At 54.1% G+C, this 22,958-nt stretch overlaps 1 protein-coding gene across 2 annotated transcripts; it reads right to left on the bottom strand.

The window, feature by feature from the left end:
- Window positions 1-123: 123 nt before the first annotated feature.
- On the bottom strand, window positions 124-22,921 carry BLTP3A (bridge-like lipid transfer protein family member 3A). 2 transcript variants are annotated; one of them, XM_071578458.1, is made up of 21 exons: window positions 22,809-22,921; window positions 14,182-14,344; window positions 13,371-13,409; window positions 12,844-12,935; window positions 12,482-12,671; window positions 12,120-12,260; window positions 11,394-11,564; window positions 10,675-10,852; window positions 10,268-10,354; window positions 9,966-10,130; window positions 9,322-9,464; window positions 8,424-8,565; window positions 7,726-7,919; window positions 5,944-7,460; window positions 5,526-5,719; window positions 4,888-5,039; window positions 4,637-4,784; window positions 4,114-4,379; window positions 3,644-3,752; window positions 3,180-3,295; window positions 124-2,860 (listed from the first exon to the last, which is right to left on the bottom strand). In XM_071578458.1, exons 1-21 carry the CDS (start codon window positions 22,850-22,852, stop codon window positions 2,735-2,737), a joined length of 4,377 nt encoding a protein of 1,458 aa, XP_071434559.1. In that variant the 5' UTR covers window positions 22,853-22,921; the 3' UTR covers window positions 124-2,734. The 2 variants fall into 2 exon arrangements, with proteins under 2 accessions (XP_071434559.1, XP_071434560.1); XM_071578459.1 differs by lacking the exons at window positions 14,182-14,344; window positions 22,809-22,921 and adding an exon at window positions 13,598-13,714.
- Window positions 22,922-22,958: the final 37 nt, after the last annotated feature.

Raw genomic sequence — 22,958 nt, 5'->3', positions numbered from 1 at the left:
CTGGGGCCTCTGAAGCCAAGGCTCACTGTGCTTCCAAAGCCAGTGTTGTGGAGCTGTCCAGGAAACAGCACAGCTGGGAAGGGAGGGGAAGGAGAGGGCAGTAAAAGAGGCCTGAACCTGGCAGGAGGTTAATGAGTTTAATTTTGCTCCTGGTTCATAGAACCAATAAATGCATCAGTTAAAACAAACTGCAGCAAAGTTCCAATACTCCCTAAAACTCAAATTCAAGTTTAGACTTGCACATTCCCCCTTGTCCCCAGGCCCTGGGAGCTGCTCCTGCCCCTGGGAGGTGCTGAGCCACAGCCTCTCCCACAGCACCTGTGGTGGGCAGGATTCCATGGGCTCTCCCAGGAACTGAGGAAGAGTCCTTAAAGAAGAGGCTCCACAAAGTAAACTTTGCTACTTGTGATCCATAGGGATCCTGGAGGTTTTGTCCTCCCAGGCATGTGGGGTTTGGGTTATGGTCCTTTTCACTGGGACTTCAGAACAAAGGAAATGCTTGAATTCTTCAACAAAACCCATTGCCTTAAGTTGCTGGAGCAAGACATTTGTTGTAAACAACTTGGCCCCAGCTGTGCTCAGCCTGCACGTGTGGGAGGAACTGTGGGACCCTGCAGGTGAGCACCAAGGCTCAGCAAACCCTCTGCACTGTGGGGATGACAGTGTGAGTGTGGATCTCTCCAGGTCTGAGGTGACTGATGATGCATCCTTAGGGACCAGAGAGGCACCTGTGGAATGTGGGTGCCTTGTAACCAGTAGAATCTGCCCATGTATGTGAGGTGAACTGCTGGCCAACAGTGTGCTGGCATGTTGGACACAGGAGTAGATAAAAGTGAAGGTGTTACTCCAAATCAAGTCCTTTGTTTGGGGTGAGCCTTGTGATCCCAGGGCAGCCTGAGCTGTCTCTGCCTCCTTGACCACTGCTAAGACAATCTACATTACCCCACTAAAGGGTGACCCCGACGTGACCAATACTGCACCCCACTTGTTCCCCTACCCAAACAAAATGTCATGAAAATTGGAAACCTCCCATTTTGAAGCAACTAGTAAAGAAAAAACAGCAATCATTGCATTCCCCCTCAGGCAAGCAGTCCCGGAGCTCCTGCTCCCCAGGGAAAGAGGGAGCAGCACAAAGGTTTGGCAAAGCAAAGTCCAACTTCTCGTGGGCTCTGGGCAGTTCCCAGGGGTGCTCAGAGGGAGCTGCTCCACCAGCCCCTGGATCTGGAGAGGCTTCCTCACCTCCTGTCCTGCTCTGGGTGCTGCTCACAGCACGTCACTGAGAGGGGCCTGACCTGTCGGCACTGCCTTCCTGCTGCATCCTGGGCATGGACGGGGCTGGGGAGGGCAGGGCTGCCCAGTAACACCCAGTACAGGGCTGGGGAGGGCAGGGCTGCCCAGTAACACCCAGTACAGGGCTGGGGAGGGCAGGGCTGCCCAGTAACACCCAGTACAGGGCTGGGGAGGGCAGGGCTGCCCAGTAACACCCAGTACAGGGCTGGGGAGGGCAGGGCTGCCCAGTAACACCCAGTACAGGGCTGGGGAGGGCAGAGCTGCCCAGTAACACCCAGTGCTGGGGAGGGGAGGGCAGGGCAGTGCCCACTGACACCCAGTGCTGGGCTGGGGAGGGCAGGGCTGCCCAGTAACACCCAGTACAGGGCTGGGGAGGGCAGGGCTGCCCAGTAACACCCAGTACAGTGCTGGGGAGGGCAGGGCAGTGCCCACTGACACCCAGTACAGTGCACTTTGCTCTCAGGCACAGCCCTGGCAGCAGCCCCTGGGCCACACAGCCCCACAGCCCCGCTGAAGGACAGCCCCAGGCAGCAGCTCAGTACTCACAAACCCCTCAGGGCTCCTCCCTCGGGGCTCACTGCTCCTCTCCCCACTGCAATTCCAGCACACAAAGCTTTGAGGACCACGTGCATCCCTAAAACTACCACAGGTCATCTCATTCTGAGACTGAACCAACTTCCTTCACCCCTGTTCTTTGATAGTAAACTTAAAGCAAGTTTAAACAGTGCCTTGCAAGGAATTAATCCTTTGTTTTTCTGCATTGATAAAGGCAAATGTTGTGGGATTAAGTGAGAATGAACTGGACTAAGTCTAACACACTGTCTCCACACAAGGAATCACTGGTAGAAAAAGAAATCTGGAGGGATTTCTTCCCTATCCTGACCCTGTTCTTGAGGAAATAGTGAGCTGTATCCCCTCACTCCACAGGGAGGAATCCTTTACACACACCCTGTCCCTGGTTCCAGGTGACAGCAGAGCTCTCTCCCAGCAGAGCCCTGAGCCCTCTGCCACCCCATCCTGTCACTGCCCAGGTCCTGAAGGTGACCACCCTCCTCCTGCTGTGACCCTTGGTGAGCAGACCTGGGCAAGAACACAACAAGGAAGGGCGAAAGAAGCAGAAAGCCCAACACGGACCACCCACCTCTAGGTCTCCCCATGAAAGGTGAAGGCTGAAATGGTGAGGAAACATGGGGTGTCCCCCCACCATCTGACCTTGTGTTCATAGGCTGAGCAGTGCCCGGGCTCAGTGCAGCACTGCCACAACAGAGCAAAGAAAACTTCTCATCCCTTCCCTGTTTGGCTCAGCCAGGCCTCCCTCCCTCCCTCTCCTGAGTCCTCTGCAGTCCCAGCCGGTTCCATTTCCTGGGAGTCAGACCCGTTTGGCAGCAATAGGACCAAACCTGTCCTGCTGGTGCTGGTCCCCACTCTGGCAGTGCCAGCACTGTCAGAGCTGGAACAGAGGGTTGTATTTCCTGATCTCCTGCAGAAGATGAGCCTTGTCCATGTTGGCTTCTACGAGGGCCAGTTTCATGGTCTGCAGCTCCCTTTGCAACTCTAGCACTTGCTTCAGCTGCAAGAGGCAAACAGAAAACAAGGCAGAACTTGTTTGTGGGAACCTCTCAATTCCTGTTTTTCTAACAAGGAACTGGACAAAGAGGGAAGATGGAGCCAATCATTAAAAAGCACCAGATTTCTGAAAGGGAACAGGAGAGTTTAAGCTGGGCAAGCTCAGAATGCCTGGAAGAGGAGGCACAGGCTGCTCCCTGGGCACTCCCTTCCTGCAGCTCACCACACCTGACAGGGACTGCAAACACATGAAGGCAACAGAAAATTTCCAGCCCCTGCCAGCACTCTCCTTGTCCAGACAGCAACAGAGACCAGTGACTCACCTGCAGCCCACGTGCTCCTGCTGCTGGGGCTGCCAAGACAGACTCTGCTGGGGCCTTTTGCTCCTCAGGAACTGACACAGGTTTTTCCTCTTTTGGTGAGTCCGTCCCCTGGGGAGCTGGAAAGCAACAGAACACATTCAGGAGTGGACATTCACAGAACAGGGCTCTTGGCACAAAAAGAATAATATTTTTTTTCTTTTCCACTTTTTAAGCAAGGAAACAAAATCCTCTTTCCATTTTAAAATGCAGAAACCAGAGCAAGGGAAGAGGTAGTAAGGGATCCTGACCGTGTGTGCTCAGGGAAACACCAAGTATGAATTCCCACACGAGGAAGCAGAGGCAGGGACTGCTCCCACCCCAGAGTCCATCCTTCCCAGCAGTAACCACCACGTTTTGGTTGCATCTCCTCCAGCACAGCCTGGGGCTGCAGAGGGACAACGACAGCAGCTCTGGGTGTTGCTGACCTGCCAGGTGGAACACGCCGTCCGCCCCGCGCCGCACCAGGATGTGATCCACGGCCAGGGAGATGGGCAGGGGCCCGGGGGAGGTGGGGTACACCTGGGGGCTGTCATCCTGGGGAGACACAACGAGAACAGTTGAACTGCTGGGACAGCTCTGGCCCTCGGGAAGGGATTCCCATTGCCTGCAGGCTCCTCAGGAGCAGCAGTCCTGCCCAGCAGCACCACCAGGGTTCTGTGGGGCACCCACCCCACAGCAAGGCCTGGCTGCATTACAGGGCTGCACGTGAGCAGCCACAGTCCCCTGGGGCTCCTTCTCCATCCCTAGGGCAGTTCTCAAAGCCAAACCAAACAGTCTGAGGAAAACAGAAGCTCTGTGGAAGCTCCCAGGAATCCCAGAGGGTCCCTCCCCAGACAGACTCTCCCAAGTGAGCTTGGCCCTGGCTGCCATCCCGGGGGATGCCCCAAACACTCACCTTCAACGTGATTTTGGCATCCACAACCTCTATCTCCATGGGGATCACCTCTGGAATGATCTCATCCTCCAGGAAGGGGCCGAGGCCGGTGAGGGAGGACATGCAGAGCTCGGTGTGGCAGCCCCGGAGCAGCACCCGCAGCAGATCGTTGTGCTCGGCCCGCGGGGACGGGGCGGCCGCGCCAGGACCCCCCTCCAGGCGCAGGCTCAGCTGGGGCTGGGCCGGGCCGGGCACCGGCGGCTCCTCCAGTCCCGCGTCCCCTGGGGCTGCAGCAGAGAGAGCTCAGTGCACAACGGGCACCAGCAGCCACGTGGAGCCCCAAATCCCACCTCTGTGCTGCTGCACTAAGAGCCGAGCTCAGGTGACCTCAGTGTAACAATTAAAAAAATCCCAATCAATGTTTACTAAGCACCACAGAGCCTGACTGTGTAGGCATTTGGGAAACATCTTTCAAATGCCAGATCTGAACCCAGTTCTAAGAAAGCAGCTGTAAAAGCAGCTGAGTCCCAGAGCAGTGTCTTACCCAGGTAGCCACGCAGGTACTGCCACATCCCAACGTTGTTCAGCTGCTCTGGAACCACGTTCATCACTTGCACAGCCACAGACAAATCATCCCCTCGTATCTCTATGCCACAGTTCACCTCATTCATCTTCAGCACGAGGACAGACACCTGAAACAGCCACCAAGAGCTCACTGATTACAACAAAAATCTCTGTGGTTCACTCCCAGATCCCCTCGGGGACAGAACCCCAGTGCCAGGGCACAGGACTGACCAGCTGCAGGCTGGGGTCTTCACTCTGGGACGTGGAGCTGTTCACCTCAGGGGACACTGCACCCTCATCCTCGGCCACCAGGCTTGTTCTGCTGCCAGTGTCACCATGGACCTGAGGAAGCTGCCCCGAGGAAAGAGGGTCCAAGCTGGGTTCTGAAAAGGAAGTAACAACAAAAACAACCTGATTCCATTTCTTTTTCTGGTTTTGAGAAGTCCTGATGTCAGCATTTGCCTGAACCTCTCAGCCTATTCCATCCTCTGGAGTACTCTCTCCAGCTCCTCAGGTGAGTTTAGCCACACAGAGTTGAACATGCCCCATATCCAACCAGCTGTTCCTAAACCCTTCCTAAACACTCCAAACCCCTCTGCAGTGGCACAGCTACAGCCCCAGCTGTGTTATGGCTTCAGGACAAGGCTGTTGTGTGCAGGGTCACCACTGACCGTGCCCCTCACTCATCTACTCTCCTCAAAGAAAAGGCACCTGTGAAAGCAGAAAGAGCCACTGTGGGGGAACTACTCACGACCTCTAAAAAGGAGTAGCAAAAGCAATTCCACAGGAACACAGCATGGAGGGGCTGCCCACGGCACAAAGCTGCTCCCTGCTGTGGGTGGGGCAGAGGAAAAGCCCAGGGCTCGTACCGGAGTCTGTGAGCATCACGAAGCCGTCGCTGCCGTCACTGTCCACAGACAGCCCGTCCTCGGGGCCGCTCCCGTCCACGGACGTGGTGTCGAAGGAGTGCTGGGACGACGTTCTCTTCATGGAGAAGAAACGCAGGCGGCCACTGCCACCCCCGCCCGGGGTCACTGCTCCCTCCTCTCTGGGCACAGAATCCCTACAAAAAGCCAACAAAACCCTCTGATAAAGGCAGACGGCTGAGCCCGCAGGTTAAACGGGTGCTGGGCTGGACTCTGACCACTTGCAAGTCAGACTTTAGTGGCCTCAGACCACACCCACAAAATGAAGACATAACCTATCTCCAATTCAAGCAATATGGGAAGAAGGAGAGCAGTTGGTCCCTGTTCTCCCTCCTGCATCCTGGGAGCCCATCCTGCTCACCTGACTGGGGGCAGGGACAGCATCCTCTGCATGGTGGAGGTCATCCTGTCCCGGCTCAGGCTCAGTGCGTCCTTGGTGAGGGACATGGCTTCCTTGGTGAGGTCCATGGTCACGTGCAGAGCCTCCTTTGTGGCATCCTTGGTGATGTGCAGAGCACTGGAGAGCTCCACCTCGATGTTCCTCAGCGGGATGAGCTCTGCCTGGACATCGAGGGCGATGCCTCCTCTGCCCGGGGGCTGCGTGTCCGAGGTGGGGCTGGAAGGGAGAGCAGGGGGGCTCTGAGGCTGGCTGCTGGTCTCTGCGGGTCTGTCTGCAACCAGGGTTTCCACAGCTTCATGTGCTTCCTCTATCAAGCCCTTCTCCTCCGTGCCCTTACCACAAGGAACTGCGCTCAGAACTCCGTCACTTGCAGATCTTGGGAGTCTCTCTGGTGGGACACTGGGATTCCCAATCCCACTGTCCTCTGGGAGCTCTGAGGTGCTGCACACTCCCTTCTCTGAGCTGCTCTCTGATTTCAGCTCCTTGTCTTCAGCCACCAGCCCCTCCTTGCTGTCTGAAGGCGAGAGCTCAGACTCGATCAGGCTGGTGGTGTCTGAGTCAAGGGACCTGGGATCTGGGACAGACCCCGGCGCAGGGTTCATGAGCAGGGCCACCTCAGCACTGTGGAACAGAACTCCCACACAAGCAGACATGGGATCTAAAGGACACCCAGTCACTTCCTGGGTATCTTGGGCCAGCTGCTCCTGTAGCGTTTGCAGAACTTCCTTCATCCTGAGCAGCACCAAGTACTGGTAGTGGTTGAGCCGAACTTTGACATGAACAGGTGAGGACATGAGCACATGGATATCAGCAGAGGCTTCCAGCTCTTCACTGTCTACTCCATCATCAACTTCACACTCAGATTCTCCCAAGACACCCATTGTCTCTGGAACTTTGCAGATGTTCTTCAGATCCTGGTCAGTCTTTGACCTTTGACAAACACCGTGTTCTCTGGAAAGGTTCTGTTTCTTTGAGTGGTTGCTAAAGCTGGCAGAAGGCTTGATTTTCACCTCAGGGGCAGCCAGTTCCTGTCGTTTCGATATCTGAGCTTGCTTCCACCTCTTGGGCAGGCAGGCCCAAATGGAAAGGGGAAAAGGGTCAACAAAGCTAAGGGCTCTGCCCTTGGAGCTTTCAGCCCCCTCGAAGGCCAGGGAGAGCTCAGTAAAGTTCACAGACCACAGATCCTCAGCGGCAGAGGTTTTGTGTAGGGGCCTCTGGGGCCGGCCATCCACCTGGTAGGCATGGCGCAGGAACAGGGTGTGCAGGAGGCTGAACCCGCCCTGGCACCGCGGGAACTCGGCATAGCCGGAGTGGAAGAACTCCAGACCCGCGAAGCTCCGGAAGAGGCTCTGCAGGTCCTGGCAGCCGCAGGCGGGCGCGTGGCGCGTGTTGGTGGCCGTCACCTCCGCCGTGCCAACGCAGAGGCTCCGCGGCCGATCCCGGTGGTCCGCGACTTTCTTGTCCACAGGGATGCTGAGCTTCACAGAGGAGAGAGACATGACAAGGCAAGTGAGTAAGAAGGCAAGAGAAGGGAATAACAGTCTTACCCTGGCCTGTCCGGCATGGGAATCTGAGCAGCTGCTTCACTGCCTACAGACCAAACAAAACTGACACGAGTGGCAGACAGAGGAAAGGCAGAGAAAGGCAGAGGGTTTGTTTCCTCACTATGGACTCCTGCTATGTCCTGGTCTCATGTTCCTTTCACAACAGTGAAGACTGGGAAAGGGAGGAAAAGAATGGTACCTTCAGGTGGAAGCCATCCAGTCGGACATCAACGTGCTCCTCACGCTTGCCCGAGTCCTCCAGCTTGTAGATGGCTTTGAACTGCTCCAAGCTGCGATAGAGATCCAGGCAGAAGAGGTTGATCCAGAGCACACTTGCTGTGTCCAGGGTGAGCATCAGGCCATTCAGCTGCATGTACAGGTTTGGGCAAGGAACTAGAATGAAACAGATTAGTAAGAGCAGGAAAGGCCCCTCAGGTCTCTGCAGCTCAGTGCAGAACCTGCACTGCCAGCACCAATGCAGGACCTTCAGCACCCCGGGAGACAGAGCTCTGAGAGGGAGCAGCTGTGGTGCACCCAGAGAAATGAGACGTTCCAGGTCTCACATCAATCCAGTTGCAGAGTACACAGAGCACCCCATGGGCCCTGTTCCAGTGCTGACCAGTAAGGCAGAACCCAGGAGCAGGGCAGGCAGCAGCTCCTGCAATTCCTTCCTGCCTGCACATGGTATTTTGCAAGCACTGCTCTGCACCCACATTATGCACAAACTCTATCCCACCTTCCCACAGGCAAAAAAAATTTAAAAATTAGGAAGGTAAACATCAGGAAACTAACAACAATGGACAGAGAATATCTAAGAGGGTTAACACACCTAAACAATTAAGAGTTGATGATTCTTCAAGAAACTTATAAAAGAAAGTGCTAACCTTGGTGTATTACCTGGAAAGTCTTGATTGTCTGGGAAGTAATACTCCGTGAATTCAATATGGATGGCAGAGACCTGGTCAGGGAGTTTGAAGAATTTTCTACTACATGAAACCAAGGTGGAGGGTTTCTTACTTTGTTGCCCAGCAGTAGAAACCTGAAAACACAATGGAATGCAGTCATGCAGAACTCAGACGGGGCAAGCCCAAGTGTCCCACTAACCCCACAGACACCCGTATTCAATCCACCTCATTTACACATCAAACACACTATGCTTTCAAATAAAAATATTGTCTTCTACCTGCTGATACTGCCAGCTCCTCTCCTTTGAGGGAAATTAGTTCTTTATGTCTCCTATCACTGCTAGTAAGAGCCGTGACAAGCAGAATTAGGTGACATGAGCAACCAGAATGAAATCTATTACAGCTGTCTGCAAGATCAGCAGCACGTTGGTAAGTTCATCATAGTATCTGGTACTGCAAAGAGCAAACCTGGCTCTTGGAGTGGATACAGGGCACATGGGTGTAAGGCTGACTCAGGACAGGGACACTTCGTCCCAGATCAGAAAGTCTGAGGTAAGACTTCTCCTCCATCAAAGATCCGTATCACCACGGACTTCTCAAAGGCATGGGATCTTTTGTGCTGGGCCCAACTACTGCTTGGTGCAAGCTTAGATAAGAACAGAGGGCAGAAACCTGTGGTTATACAATTTTCTCTGAACATGAAAACTAGCTGAAGTTCATACTTGGGTTAAAGGCTTTACATGTAACATCAGAACAGCTTTGGGCTCCCTGGGCAGAGCTTTGTTTGTCTTGGATGATGTAGGACCTGCATGATTTATTTAAATCATATCTAATTGAATTACTTTTTTAAAACTGACATTAACCTCCCACGACCCTGCTCAGCTCCCCACCTGGTGCACATCCAGGTCATCCACGCGCACCACGACGCAGCTGGAGCGCAGCCGGTGCCAGGGCGGGTGCCGGAGCCGGGGCAGACTCGAGGGAGGGGCTCGGCCCTTCTCCGGGGGGCTCTGCTGGGGGCTCTGCAGGGGCTCTGTGGGCACAGACAAGCAGAACCAGCAGGGTTTTAGTCACCTCCTTTGCATCGAACTCCACCATCAGCACCAACACCTATGTGCTTACTGAGCACAATTAACAGTGCCAAAATTAGAGACAGGTGAACACAGCTGGGCAGGAAATAAATTCAGGACATTTGAAGGAAGGACATTGTGAAAGATGAGTCTGCTCTGTGGCAAGAGGACACATTCTTCAGCCCAGTCTTAAGAATTTAATTTCATCCTTATATACTCACGTATGGAGAAACTCAGTCATATGCCAGGAAAGGGACTCCTGCAGCCCATCCATCCCCACTGCAGAGCTACCCCAGCAACACAGCCACTTGCCTTTGACAATATACTGATGATTTTTAGAGTGCTATGGATTTCTGCACCAGCAAATCAACCTGCTTAACTGGGGAAGGGCAACTAGAGATATTGTTGGATGGAGCAAAATTGGTGCCATCTCCTCCTTCACTAGTTTTATCAAATGCCATTACCTGGTTTCTTTTTGAAGGGGGAAAGTGGAGTCCTGGCAAAGGCAGGGTCTGTTTCTTCATAAAGCTTCTCAATCTTGCTTTGAAATTCACTGACCAACTTCTTTGCCCACTGTCCCCGTGTTTCCATTGCTTCACTGTACCTCACCCAGTGCTTGCAGGCATCTCCTGCAGGAGAGCAAACATCCTGGCTTTAAAAACTGAGGTTCCTTTCTTCCAGTTCTGCCCAAAGCCATAGAGCAGGACTGTTCTTCAAGCTCCGTTTTTACTCCCCTCCTCAAGCTGTGAGACCACAGGCTCCCTACCTGCCCTGTGGAAAGGATAGTAGTCAAAAGCCATGCTCCTGAAGGTCAGCTGGATGGCACCTCCCAGCATCCCATGCTTCAAAGCACCTGCAGGAAACAGAACAAAGGGAACAGTGGTCAGCCCTGCGATCTGAGTCCTCATCCAAGAGAATTCAGAACTACGTTGCTCTGATTGCCACCACTGACTGACACCATGGCCAGGATCAGGGCACCACCTTTAGAAAGCTGTGCCAAAATCCTGTCCTAGGCAAGGAGAAAGACACTTGAATGCAACTGGCCTGCAGTTTATATGGTAAGAACCAGATCTAGAACCTCAAATCCCAAACTGCAAACTGCCATTGCTTCCCAGCCCCCTTCAAGACAGAAGATCACTGGGGTGGGGTTTGCTCTGCTGCCGCTGTCCCCACCTGCCTCCCGGGCGTGGCTGTCGTCGCACAGGTGCAGGTCCAGCCGCGAGATGAGCAGGTGGTACGAGGACTCCTTCATGTCGTGCTTGTCGAAGTACTGCCCGATGCTGCTGGGGCTGGGGCTGCCCCCAAAGGGCTGGGCCCAGGACTGCTGGGCACTGGGGGCAGGGGGGGTGACCTGTGGGAGAGAGACAAGCTCGGTAAGAACTCAGAGAGAGCAAAAACAGAGCTTGTAGTGCAATTAAACAAGTCATGCCACCTTCCAGCCTGCATGGCAGCAGTTTACAGAAACTAAATTGGGATTCCCTTCCCCATATTCTCACAAGCAAAACTTTGTGGCTCTGCCAGCTGCAACTCACTTAACTTGAAAGATGCTCTAAGACTCCTGGGCAAAAAGGGCCAAGTATCCCAATCCTTCCTATGCAATTGCACTGTACTATGTGCACATCCCTTCTTCCCCAGAGCTTCCAACTCCAGCTGCAATATCCCTCTTCCTGTATCCTTGACTTGGAAAATGTATTCTATTGGCAATAAATGCCATTCCTTTGGTCACTTCATTACCCCACATCAGCCCACAGTCCATGAAACCACACTCACCCGAAACCAGGCAAGCCCACGTGTTCCCATCAGGGGATATCCTGAGAGCATGGGACAGGTGCCACACAAATGGAAAGTGTCTCTTTCCCCTGGCAGACCAAATTCCAAACTCTCTCTCTCACCTGTACAGACTCTGGTGCCAAGCTTTTCCTCTGCTGAGCAGACTTCTCCATGGCTTCGCTCAGGGACTCGGCGTATTTCATCATTGCCTTCAGCTGAGAGTCCGTCAGCACCCAGAGCAGGTCATCCAGCAGAAACATCAGCTTGGAGGCCACCACGTTGCAGTCTTTGGTCTGAAACAGCAGAGAGACAGGGCCTTCAAAAACTGCCACCACAGACACAGAGTCTTCACAGTGCACAGGAAGGAGGGAGGCTGCTCTGAAATCCCCCTGAGATGTTATTGGGTGCATGTTCACAGCACCTCCTCTCAGATGGGAAGTAGTCAAAAGACACCTTTTTTTAAGGGAGACAAACTGCTCACTGGTTTAATTTTTTTTTTAAAATGAGATAGTTTAGTTCTTTGGATTTTTGTAATCATCACATTTCCACTGACAGCTAAAAATCAGGCTGCCAGGCTTTCAGCTCCCAGTAAGGAGGTGACAGCTCTCCTTGGGATGCTCAAACAGATTGAAAGAGTCACTCCATCCATGATATCCCTCCGTGGGAAATAAACTGCTTTGACGTTTGGTAAGGACACAGCTGTCTCTGACAGAAAACATGGAGTGACTCAGCAGCTTGGGCTCCACATTTGTGAAGAGAAAGAAGGGCTGCTGAGGCATGTGGGAGGAAAATCATCCCTGCACCAGACAGCGAGACTGTGTCCTGCAAAGCATGGAGGACACTCTCACCCTTCTCTTGAGAGCGATCTGGATCCTCCCCTGGTTGGTGATGAGCCTCAGGGGAGTAGTGACAGGATCCTGATCACCATTGTCTGTGGCATCTGCTTCTATCCTCAGTGTCTGCCAGGTGAGCTCTTTGAATGTCAGAACCTGCCCAGCAGGAGAAAAACAGGAAAATACTGAGATTTTTCACAACTTCAAGGATTAAAAAAACCCACTCAGAGGATGTGAGATAAAACGAGGCTGCAGAAAATCATTCATCTTGCTTTTCTTCTGTGGTCCCAGTACCAATGCAATTCAGGGAGCAGCCTGAGCCCCCGAGGCTGGGGTGGTCCCCGGGCTGTGCCAGGCAGGGCAGGACGAGCGCTCACCTCTCCCCTCTGCGGGTCGGTGATGCGGGTGAGCCGCAGGTCACTCTGCTGCCAGCTGGGGTTGACACTGTAGCCTTGGAGCTGCCAGAGCTCGAAGGAGGCATGGAAGGCTTTGGAGTGAATCTTGATGGTGATGGAATTGACTACAATGAACATCCCCTCCACGACCTTTTCAGCAAAGCCATACTCACTGCAAAGAGAAGAGCCCTCCATGTCACCAGCTGTCACGACAAGAGGCTGGCACAGGCAGGGCTCACACACACAGGCTCTGAGGCACTTAACCCTGAGTGCAGGGAGGTAACTCAAGAACAGCAGCCCCCTCACCCCAGGAGGATGGCAGGGGGAAGCCCCAGGGGTCTGACCTTTGGCCAGCAGCCAGAGCAATGGGGGACTGTCCGTTGGGCGGCCGGGGCTCCTCGCACGTCCTCATCTCCACCTCCACCTTGTCCAGGTACTGCAGAGACACAACGGGCCAGTCCTGAACACCACAACAGCCTCCAGCTCAGTCCAGCAGCCCTGGGCCTGAGACTCCAGGGCAGGGACAACCAGCTCTGGAGTCTCCTGCCTGTCCAAGAGGCTCATGTGTTACAGCTCTCACACCATCAGTGCCCAGCTCCCTGTGTAACCTGAAACCCCAGAAGTGGGGAAAACAAACAGCAAAAACAGGCACAAGGTTGCCCTGGAATTCCCTGAGAGCTCATCTGGCTCCATCCTGCTGGTGGGAGGCTGGTGGGAGGGCACTGGTGGCCCAACAGGACTATGTGCTCCCTGTGTGCTAAGGGCCTGGAGGACTCAGCTCAAATGAGTTTCCCTCTGTAGAATTTTTCTCAAGTAGAAGAGATTAAAAAAAGTGAGGAAGAAAAGAAATGGACAAGAGAAGCAACATTACCAGGCAGATCGGGTGTGTTTTCAGCTTTGTCCACTGGATCTGAAATGATAAAGTTGAGGTTACAAGGGTTATCTTCACATTGGAAACTTTCAGAAACTGCAGGAAACCGTCTGAGCCCAAACTCTGAGCCCCATTTCTCTGAGAAATGCCCAAAATGTCTCACTGTATTCAGGTCAAAGAGGGACACAGACAAGTGAAAAGACATTCCAGACATCAGATCTACAAACCCAGATGAGCTTTTGGATCTCGGGTATCGTCACAAGTAACAGATATACTGCAGGTCAAATTCTGCTGTGGAGAACATTCCTGGCTTTCCAGAGTTTACACCCAACGGCTGCTGCTACTGCAAGTCAGGCAACTCTGCTGAAGACTGCACAAACCAAAAGGCTCCATTTGACTTCCACACAGCAACATTCACTCTGCAGTTCTTGTGGGAGGGAGAACAAATGTTTGTTACTAAACTAAGCAGATCTGACTCTAAAAACAGAGCCTATCAGATGAGTAAGACAAGCTCATTTTTACTGTCACTTGGCAGAGTAGAACCATATTTCTTTTATAGGAAGTCTCTTGACATCCTAAAAACCTCCACACTCATGTAATGCAACTATAGTTAGTACCAAATGCAATTAAACAATCTGGCAGTTCATAGCAACCAAAAGAAAGAATTTTTTTGCTCTAGAACATCCAAGGAGGAAGAATTTGTTGGAGTTTGGTGTGCAGAGTGCAGGTCCATGCACAGCCTCAGAGACCCTGCCTGTCAATGGGAATTCCACCCCTTGCAGCGGCCCCGGGCGCAGCCCCCGGTGCTCACCCTGATGGAGGCCTTGTTGCAGTAGACCCGAGTGATGGCGAGCCAGGTGGGCAGGTCCAGCACATTCTGCAGCACCTCCTCATCCAGCTCCAGGTTGGTCAGCTGGCCCTGACCTTTCAGAGTGCTCAGGTTGATTTTGTCTGGGGACAGATTCTTGGTGAACCTACGAGAAGAAAGAGTTGACTCTAAAAACAGCCCCCAGTGGAGATGCTGAGACTGCAGGAGCATTTCAGAGCTATTTTAATACCAGTCTGTTTGCTGTTTTGTTAAACCCTTTCTGACATTTTTAAACTCAAGGCATGTTGGTTGCTCCAGAGAAAAAAACATCTCTACACTATGACATTTGAAGGACTTTTTTGTTTTAAACCAGATTCAACTCTGAGAAACTGAAAGCTCCTTCTACAGCTCTGGATCCTGGAAAGCAGCAAAACTGCCCTAGGACAAAACCAAAGAAAACCAAAGCCTAACTGCAGCAGCTCAGCAGTTTTACTCTCCCAGAACTGTGGGCTCAGCAGTGAAAAGTTTCATTCTCTAGATTCTTTTCACCCAGGAAAGCAAAAGATCATTAGTGTCTAATCACACCCAGGAAGGTGGCTGAGGTCAGCCTGGCTTCTTGGCACCTCTACCAACACACTGCACATTCCAGAGCGTGTTCCAGCAGCTGCTCCCCTGGCTGGGAGCTGCAGGTGAGCACTGAGAGTCTGTGATTTGTGCTCTGAGTCCTGTTGTGAGCACCCACAACCCCCAGCACGGCTGACAATTAGAGCAAACCCCTCTGGAGGCAAACACGAGCATCCTGGTGGTGTGTCAGAGAAGCAGCTGTGCTGAAAGCTGATGGCATCGTGTCCACTTGGCACTGGGGCCAGGGAATAAGCCAAACCCAGCCTGGGCAGGCAGGTGACACAAAGGCCTAAAGCTCCCAGGCTGCTGTGGGCAGGATCAGCCCCTGCTGGGGAGCAGAGCAGCTTTCTCACACCTGCAGAGGGGGATCAGCCCCGGGCTCAGATCCTCATCCCGGGATAAGCTCGCTGAGAGGGGAAGCTGCTTCCAGCTGGTAATGCAGAGGCACAGCACAAGTACACACCTGAACCAGGGCACCACTTTTATTTAGTGAGTAGGTGTATCAAAAATACCAGCACAGAGGGGAAGAACAGCAAAGCTGTGAAACAGGACACTGCAGAGCCCGGCATGAAACAGGATCCAGATAATCCAAGTAACTATTTGCCACCATCTCCAGGGAAAGGCTGCAGAGATCCTGCTGAACAGGTACCAAACCCACCCCCAGTGCCACCAGACTCTTCAGCAGAGTCCGTTCATGAGGCATTTGAGATGCACCAAAATGTGCCATTCCACCCCCAAAGCAGAGCTGACAGACCCCACCGAGGATGGGGACAACAGAGGTTGCAAGTTTTGGGAACAAAAATCTCAAATGTAAACAAATAATTCTTTTAAACCACAGCCCAAATTCCCCAGGGTATGTGGCCTATTGCCAAACCCCACTCTCAGCCCTATACAGGAATCCAAGATCATTGGAATAATCCTCCTATCTGACCCACCTGGACACCTGTGGGTCAGACAGAGCTTACAGGGGCCACAGGTGAGAGTTCCTGCAGACCTGGAGCTCACACGTGCCAGTCTCCATTGCTCCTGAGAGAGCCACCTTGGCCAGTGCTGGGGAGGAGGAGCAGAGAGTGCAGACAGTGCTGGGTGTTTGCTGGCACAGCACCGTCCTTGGCACACGGACTGCTGGCTCAGAGGAACCTGAATGAAACCAGTGCCTACTGGGAAAACGGACACGGGAGGATATTTCCACCTTTTTATTTCTTTTTTTTTATTTTTTGCAACCCCAACAGCAGCCAAGCAGAGCTGAGCCAGTAAACTCACAGGGCAGGTCTCCTTTAGAGCCTGCCACGATTTAGCCCGACAAAGGTCCGCCCTGAAAATCTATTTGCTCAATCATCAGCTTGAATATATATCAAAACACAATGTCACTACTGAAAACAACTGCCCCATTCCTCAGCCTGAATATCCAGAGGCCACAAACCCACTGATTGCAACAGGGAGTCAGGCTGAATCTGACTGCTGGCCCAAAGCCAGGCTGGGATCATAAATCAGTTTATGTTCACATCTGTAGCTGTCTCACCACACTGTCTCCAGCCAAGCAAATGCACAGACAGGCAATGTCAGAAGGCATCTGAAATCACAAACCTTCTCCTCAGATCCGTGTCTCACTGCCCTGCTGCCACATGGATCAGGAACCCTCTTCTCATGTACTCCAGGGAGAGTTTCTGCCACAGCCACCACCTCCAGCTCCACACATGCATTGCTATTAACACCTCTGTCACCACGGCCAGTACATGGGAGGACTAATTACCTGTACCCCAGGGACCACCATCTCCTGCCAGAAGGGAGTGTGGGGCTTGTGGCACCAGCCACAGCTGCAGGAAGCAGCTGGAAAATCCCTCCAAACACAGGTAAGGCAGGAAGAGGGAACTGGTGAGCTCAGAGTGAAACCAGCCCAGCCATGCTGAGGGCCCCGCAGACCCGGCTCCTCCTTCCCCAGGGTCACAGCAGGGAGAGACACAAACACTTTCTGACCAGGCTCCTCCTTCCCCAGGGTCACAGCGGGGAGAGAGACAAACATTTTCTGACCAGGCTCCTCCTTCCCCAGGGTCACAGCAGGGAGAGACACAAACACTTTCTGACCAGGCTCCTCCTTCCCCAGGGTCACAGCAGGGCGAGACACAAGCATTTTCTGCTTTGAGTTGGAACACAAATATGTAATTTAAGCAGCTGTGGCAGGAGGACAGCAACTGGACATGGGAAAAACCCCAGCAATATATTCTGACCAATGCAGATCTGCTCCTTACCAAAACCTTCTCTACTCTTGTCTGCTCTGGTTTTGGACAGGGCATTTAGTGGGATTTCCATCTCCCTTGGGAAGACCTTTTGCAATCCAAAAATCTCTGTGAGAGGTCATTTCACCTCATACTAAAACTTCTTATCTCAGGAGCCAAAGAGCAGGTTTACTTGGACAAAAGGCTCACAGCTGCTGAAAGAACAGGTCAGTGACCTCCCAAATCAGGGTTACCCTCAAGGAGGGCAGCAGTGGAAGCTTTAACTGCAACACATGACTGAGGATTAACTGAACCATAACTTCAGAGGAAATAAAACTGGGCATGTGATCAAAACTTCTGTAAAAAAGGGAAAAAATAGTTGCCTGGAAGTCACACAAGAAGAACTAAAAGGCTTTTCAGGAAGAAAAGCCATTTTACTTCCTTGAGGCTTTGCTGTGAGCAGGGCCCACTCTGTGCCAGCAGGCACAGCTGCTCTGCAGACAAGGACACACTTGCAGAGGAGGAAGAGAAACACGCTGAGCCAGCAGAGGATGGGACTAATGATTGCACAGTGTGAGATGGTGCCCAGCACCAACCCAGCTGGCATCACCCCACTCAGCACAAAGCCATTGGCAGTTTAAGGGAATCTGATCAACACCAAACTGTCCAGTTGCTGAGAGACAGACAGCACCACATTTACGAGCATGTCTGTAGCTGCAGCTGCACCCTGAGCACAGCCCTGTGTGCCCCAGGAGGCAGCAACACCTGCCCATGCCCTGTCCTGGTGGAGTTCCACAGCAAAGAGTTCCCACACAGCCAGCACCAGTCAGTCCCACACCCTTATCAGGGTGTGTTTAGGCACACTCATGGCCCTGCCACACAAGCCACTGCTGGTGGCTTTACATTATCAGCTTTCTGTTTTTCCAGGCTTCAACTGCACTGAATGAAAGGCTGGACCTCGCAGCCACCCAAAGCCAAACACAAAACATCCTGATGAGTAATCAGTTGTCTTGGCTACACATTACCTGCTGCAACACAACATGGCTAAGGGAGAAAGGCTGAGGAATTCAACTCAAAATTAAACGTGCAGGGGAAAAATCAGCATTTTCAAGCAGATCAGGCAGGAGACTGAACTGTCACACGAAGCAGAACACCCCTCTCCTCCTGCAGCCTCCCTCAGGCCTCCAGGACACTTTCTTGTCCCAAACAGAAGTTTCTCAAAGGGTTCTGAATGCTGAGAGGCTCCAGACCAGGTGTGCTCCTGGCCCCACAACCACTGGCACCTCAGGGGGTACTGGGAGCCCTGGAAAGCAAACCATGAATCCATCTGAGGGGAGGAGAGCCAGGTCTCTGCCTGGGGCTGAACTCCCTCGCTGAGGGGCTGCTTTGCTATTTCCAGCTCCTCAGCTGGACACTCAGTGAAGTTTAAATGGCAGCTGCCCCGTGCTCCCAAACCTGGAATGAAAACCCTCGGGAGCTGCCAGGGAATTTCCCAAGCCTAAACCTCACACAAATAACACACAACAGCAAACTAGGAACAAACATCATAAATACATGCACTGCTCCCACTTCTTCACCCTCCAATCCAACCTGCACTTTTGTTTCCAACCTGCAGCAACTCACAGGTTATTACAGAACTCAGGCTCAGCTGAAGAGCTGCAGAGGAGGCTCAGGGAGTACAGGAGCAATGGGAAGAGTCCTGTTTGACAGCCCCTTCCCAAGGCTGAAGGCTCTGAAGAGGTTCCACATGGCCAGCACAGGGCAGACTGGGGCTACTTTACCTGTCACAGCCTGGGGTTCTGCCTTGCCATCAAGAATTCCTTGATATTAAAATTTTTAAAAGAGGAGCCATCCCAATGTACCAGGAAAACAAGCAGTCTCAGTTCTCGTGCACAGCCTCTGTCCCAGGCAGGGCTCTTGCTGCCTGAATCACTCATGATTCGGTACCTCCCTCAGGCCATTCCCAGAGGCAATTTCCTTGCTTTCCTCCTTACCTGCCATGCTCGTGAATTGCTTCCAGTTAATTTATACTCACGCTCAGGACGCTGTGACAGGCCTGCAGTTGGGATGGGCACACATCCCTTACCCCTGGTAGCCCTTTCTGACCCTGAGGGCGTCCAGCAGCCCCAGGAGCTGCAGTGCCATCCTGTGACTGCACAGGATGCAGCCCAGCCCCCAGCCATGCTGCAGGGCACAGCAGGACCAGGGAGCAACAGCCAGAGCAGGGACCTGGGCTCTCTCCTCTTACAGCGACACCCAGACTGCAGCCTTTGGGCAAGAAACGGACCCTGGGAACTCCCCATCCCTCCCTGCTGGGCACGGGATCCATGGCATGGTCTGACTTGCCTGGTCCAAGCCATAGAGCCCATTCCAACAGTTCCTGAATGGAAGAGACCAAATCCCATCTTCTTGGCTGAAGAACTGCTTCTGTTTCTTATGCCTGCTTTTCCTGAGGAGAGGGATGGGTCCCCTTGGGATAGCACATCTCACTTCTGCCATTCCAACTCCAGAGACTCACTCCTGGCAAGATGACCACAGCTGCAATGGCCTTTCCCTGCCTGCCTCAGAAGTCAAGGCAGCCTTGCCTGGAAAAGGGATGTATGACCTGATCCCTGGGAATGAGAGGGAAAGCTCCACTAAGGTGCAGCACCATTTATGAGGAGCTGCATGGGCCTGTTTCTCCTGGATGAGTATTTGACCTCCACTGACAAGCACATGCTGCTGTTCTCTGTTGTTACAAATTGTTTCTAAAGCCTATCTTGCTTAGGGTGGCTCTGAACTGAAGGCAGTTTGCCAGACCCACAGCCTGGTATCTCCCCATCTGTGACACATCTGCCTGGAGCAGCTCTGCCTCTCTGTGCCCTCCTCAGCAAACAGGTCTCATTTCCCATGCCAGCTTCCCTCTCTGGCAACACCTCTGCTGGTGTCACCTCAGCCAGCCCCTCTCTCCTTTCTCCTCTGCCTCCTTCCCATCCTGCTTTCAGAGATTCCCCAAGTCCCTCCTCAGCTGCAGCTCTCCAGGGCCCCTGTCACAGCGAGACACACCTGTGGTGTCCTTCCCCTGCACTCAGACCTGTCCCCAAGCCCCGGCCCTGCTGCTCCTCTGCTGACACCAGCTCTGATCCCTCTGCTGCTGCTGCATCTCCTCTGGCAGCCACGTCCTGTGTGCCCCCAGACAGAGCCTGGGACTCCAGCAGCTCACACGCTTCGACACGTGCACCAAGAGAACACCACAAAGCAGCTGCTGGAGGCAGCAGGGGATAAACCTCTCCAAAGCAATTAAATAAAAGTAATTTTGGCAAGGATTTCCACTGCAGTGCCGAGATCTCAAACCTGAAAGTGGTATATGAAATAAGCTGGGGCAATGGTTTTGTGGATAAACACAGCCTTTGTCACTCCCTGAGAACAAGGATCTGCTGCAGCTTCACCAACGCTGGTTAAGGGAAAAAGACAATGAGAAGAAGCTTCTTTCAAACCAGACCAGGAAGAGGTAAAGGCAGCTCTCTGATTTTATTTTAAAGCAGTGCTTCTATGAATAGTCACAGGCTGGTAAACACAACCACATCCACAGCCAGCAGCTGATCCCTGGGGGGCTCACAGGGACCCCAGCCCCGCCGAAGGGCTGATCCCTGGGGGGCTCACAGGGACCCCAGCCCAGCCGAAAGGCTGATCCCTGGGGGGCTCACAGGGACCCCAGCCCAGCTGAAGGGCTGATCCCTGGGGGGCTCACAGGGACCCCAGCCCAGCCGAAGGGCTGATCCCTGGGGGGCTCACAGGGACCCCAGCCCAGCCGAAGGGCTGATCCCTGGGGGGCTCACAGGGACCCCAGCCCAGCCGAAGGGCTGATCCCTGGGGGGCTCACAGGGATGTGGGTCCCAAACACTCCCCCTCAGCACCTGCCCCAGCACTGCGGCCCTGGGCCCGCCCAGAGCAGCACGAAGTGAAACCACCTCATCTGTTTGCTTTTCCGAGCTAAATATAGGACAGAGGAGTGAAAGGCACAGATGGTGAAAGCTCTGCAAGTTTGTAGGTTCTCCTGCTCTAGGAATTTAAGCAGCTAAAGCACAGCACAGGCTGAGCCCTCTCAAATACCTCCAGGGGCGAGCACAGCCCAGCTGTGCCCAGCGAGGCCACCGCGCCACTGTCACACACGTGACACGGGATCGTGGGACACACCTCACCCACACTGCCCTGACCCTGCTGCCCCTCGGGACACCTCCCTGCAAATTTCCACGGAGAAAAGGAACAAAACACCCTCCACGCAGAATCGACTTCCAGTGGAGACACAACAAGAGGAACAATGAATTATTTCATATGCAAATGTGAGCACAAAATAAAGGCAGATTAATGATTCAGTAGCAAGATTCTTTCAGGGAAATGAGCAGGGCTGACAGAAAACCCAAAGGGAGGGTGAAGCTGAGGTGTTTAGGGGAAACAAAACCAGAGCAGAAAAACTTCATCTTTCTTATACACCATTAAACCGTGTTCAAATTGCATTTCTGCAAAACATCCACAATTCTTGTACAAGAGGGGGCTGGGACCAGACCACACACCCAAATGGCAAAATCCAGCCTGGTAAACACTCGAAATTCCAGCAGGTAAACAGAATGTTTTGGGACTCCTTGTCCTCATGGGAACTGCCCAAAGGAGACACAGATGAACACAAACAACAGGCCCAGTTGGAGGGAAAAGGGGCACTTTGGGCAGGAATGGGCTGTAACGGTGACAAAAGAGCAAACCCAAGGTAAAGCACCAGCAAAAGTGTATTTATGTGAAGAAAGAATGTCCACGTGCAGGAGCAGTTCCTGGGGACAGAGCCCAGCGCTGTTCCATCCCCATGAGGAGCTGCTCTCACCTCTCCGGCACAAACTCCAGGCCCTCGCTCCGCACCGGAGCGTGTCCGGCGGCAGAGACCGAGGGAGCTGCTGCCCCTGCTCGGAGAGGAAGGAACGCTGTGCCCTCACAGCGCGGCCCCGCCTGTCCGTCTGTCCGTCTGTCCGTCTGTCCGTGTGCCCAGCGCGCCGGGGCAGGGGCAGGGACGGGGACAGGGGCAGGGATGGGGACGGGGACGGGGACGGGGACAGGGATGGGGACAGGGATGGGGACAGGGGCAGGGATGGGGACAGGGGCAGGGATGGGGACGGGGTCAGGGACGGGGTCAGGGGCAGGGATGGGGACGGGGTCAGGGACGGGGTCAGGGGCAGGGATGGGGACGGGGTCAGGGACGGGGACAGGGGCAGGGACGGGGACAGGGACGGGGACAGGGACGGGTCAGGGACAGGGACGGGGTCAGGGGCAGGGACGGGGACAGGGACGGGGACGGGGACAGGGACGGGGACGGGGACGGGGACAGGGATGGGGACGGGGTCAGGGACGGGGTCAGGGGCAGGGATGGGGACAGGGGCAGGGACGGGGGCAGGGACGGGGACAGGGGCAGGCCGGCCGTGCTCGCGGCCGTGGATAACGGGACAGCCTTTCCCCTCAAGGCAGAGCCGCGGCCGCTCGGCCCGACCCGGCCCGGCCCGCAGGGAATGGCACCGACAGTGCCGGCCCCGAGCGCTGCCCTCCAGCCCCCCGGGCCAGCGCACATCGGGCCGGGAACCGGCACCGCAGCCCGGCCGGGGGCTCGGACCCCGCGGCCCCGCAGCGCACACCGGGCCGGGCCGGGCAGACCCACCGCACCCGCACACCGGCACAGCCCCGGCCCCGGCCCGGGCCTGGCCCCCCGCAGACCCCCGCGAGGAGGACGAGGAGAAGGAAGAGGAGCAGAAGGGGGTGCGGGAGACTCACCGGGAGAGGTGCTTCAGGATCTGCTTCTTGATGATGCCCGCCATGCCGGGCCGGCGGGTCAGGCCCGCGGGCGGCGAGACCCCATCGCGCACCGCCCCTTCCAGCCCAGCCCCTTCCCCGCACCGCCCCTTCGGCACTGCCCGCCCCTTC

The sequence above is a fragment of the Pithys albifrons genome, chromosome 28 (assembly GCF_047495875.1).
Source record: "Pithys albifrons albifrons isolate INPA30051 chromosome 28, PitAlb_v1, whole genome shotgun sequence".
NCBI lineage: Eukaryota > Metazoa > Chordata > Aves > Passeriformes > Thamnophilidae > Pithys > Pithys albifrons.
The sequence above is the reverse complement of the archived record's forward strand: the minus strand, read 5'-3'. Positions and strand labels throughout refer to the sequence as shown.

Coding starts and splice junctions, on each gene's coding strand:
- BLTP3A (XM_071578458.1), bottom strand. CDS start 22,852: ATGGCGGGCATCATCAAGAAGCAGATCCTGAAGCACCTCTCCCG. Junction 11,565..12,119: donor AGATCGCTCTCAAGAGAAGG/GTGAGAGTGTCC, acceptor CTGCTGTTTCAG/ACCAAAGACTGCAACGTGGT. Junction 3,296..3,643: donor CGGCGTGTTCCACCTGGCAG/GTCAGCAACACC, acceptor GTTGCTTTCCAG/CTCCCCAGGGGACGGACTCA.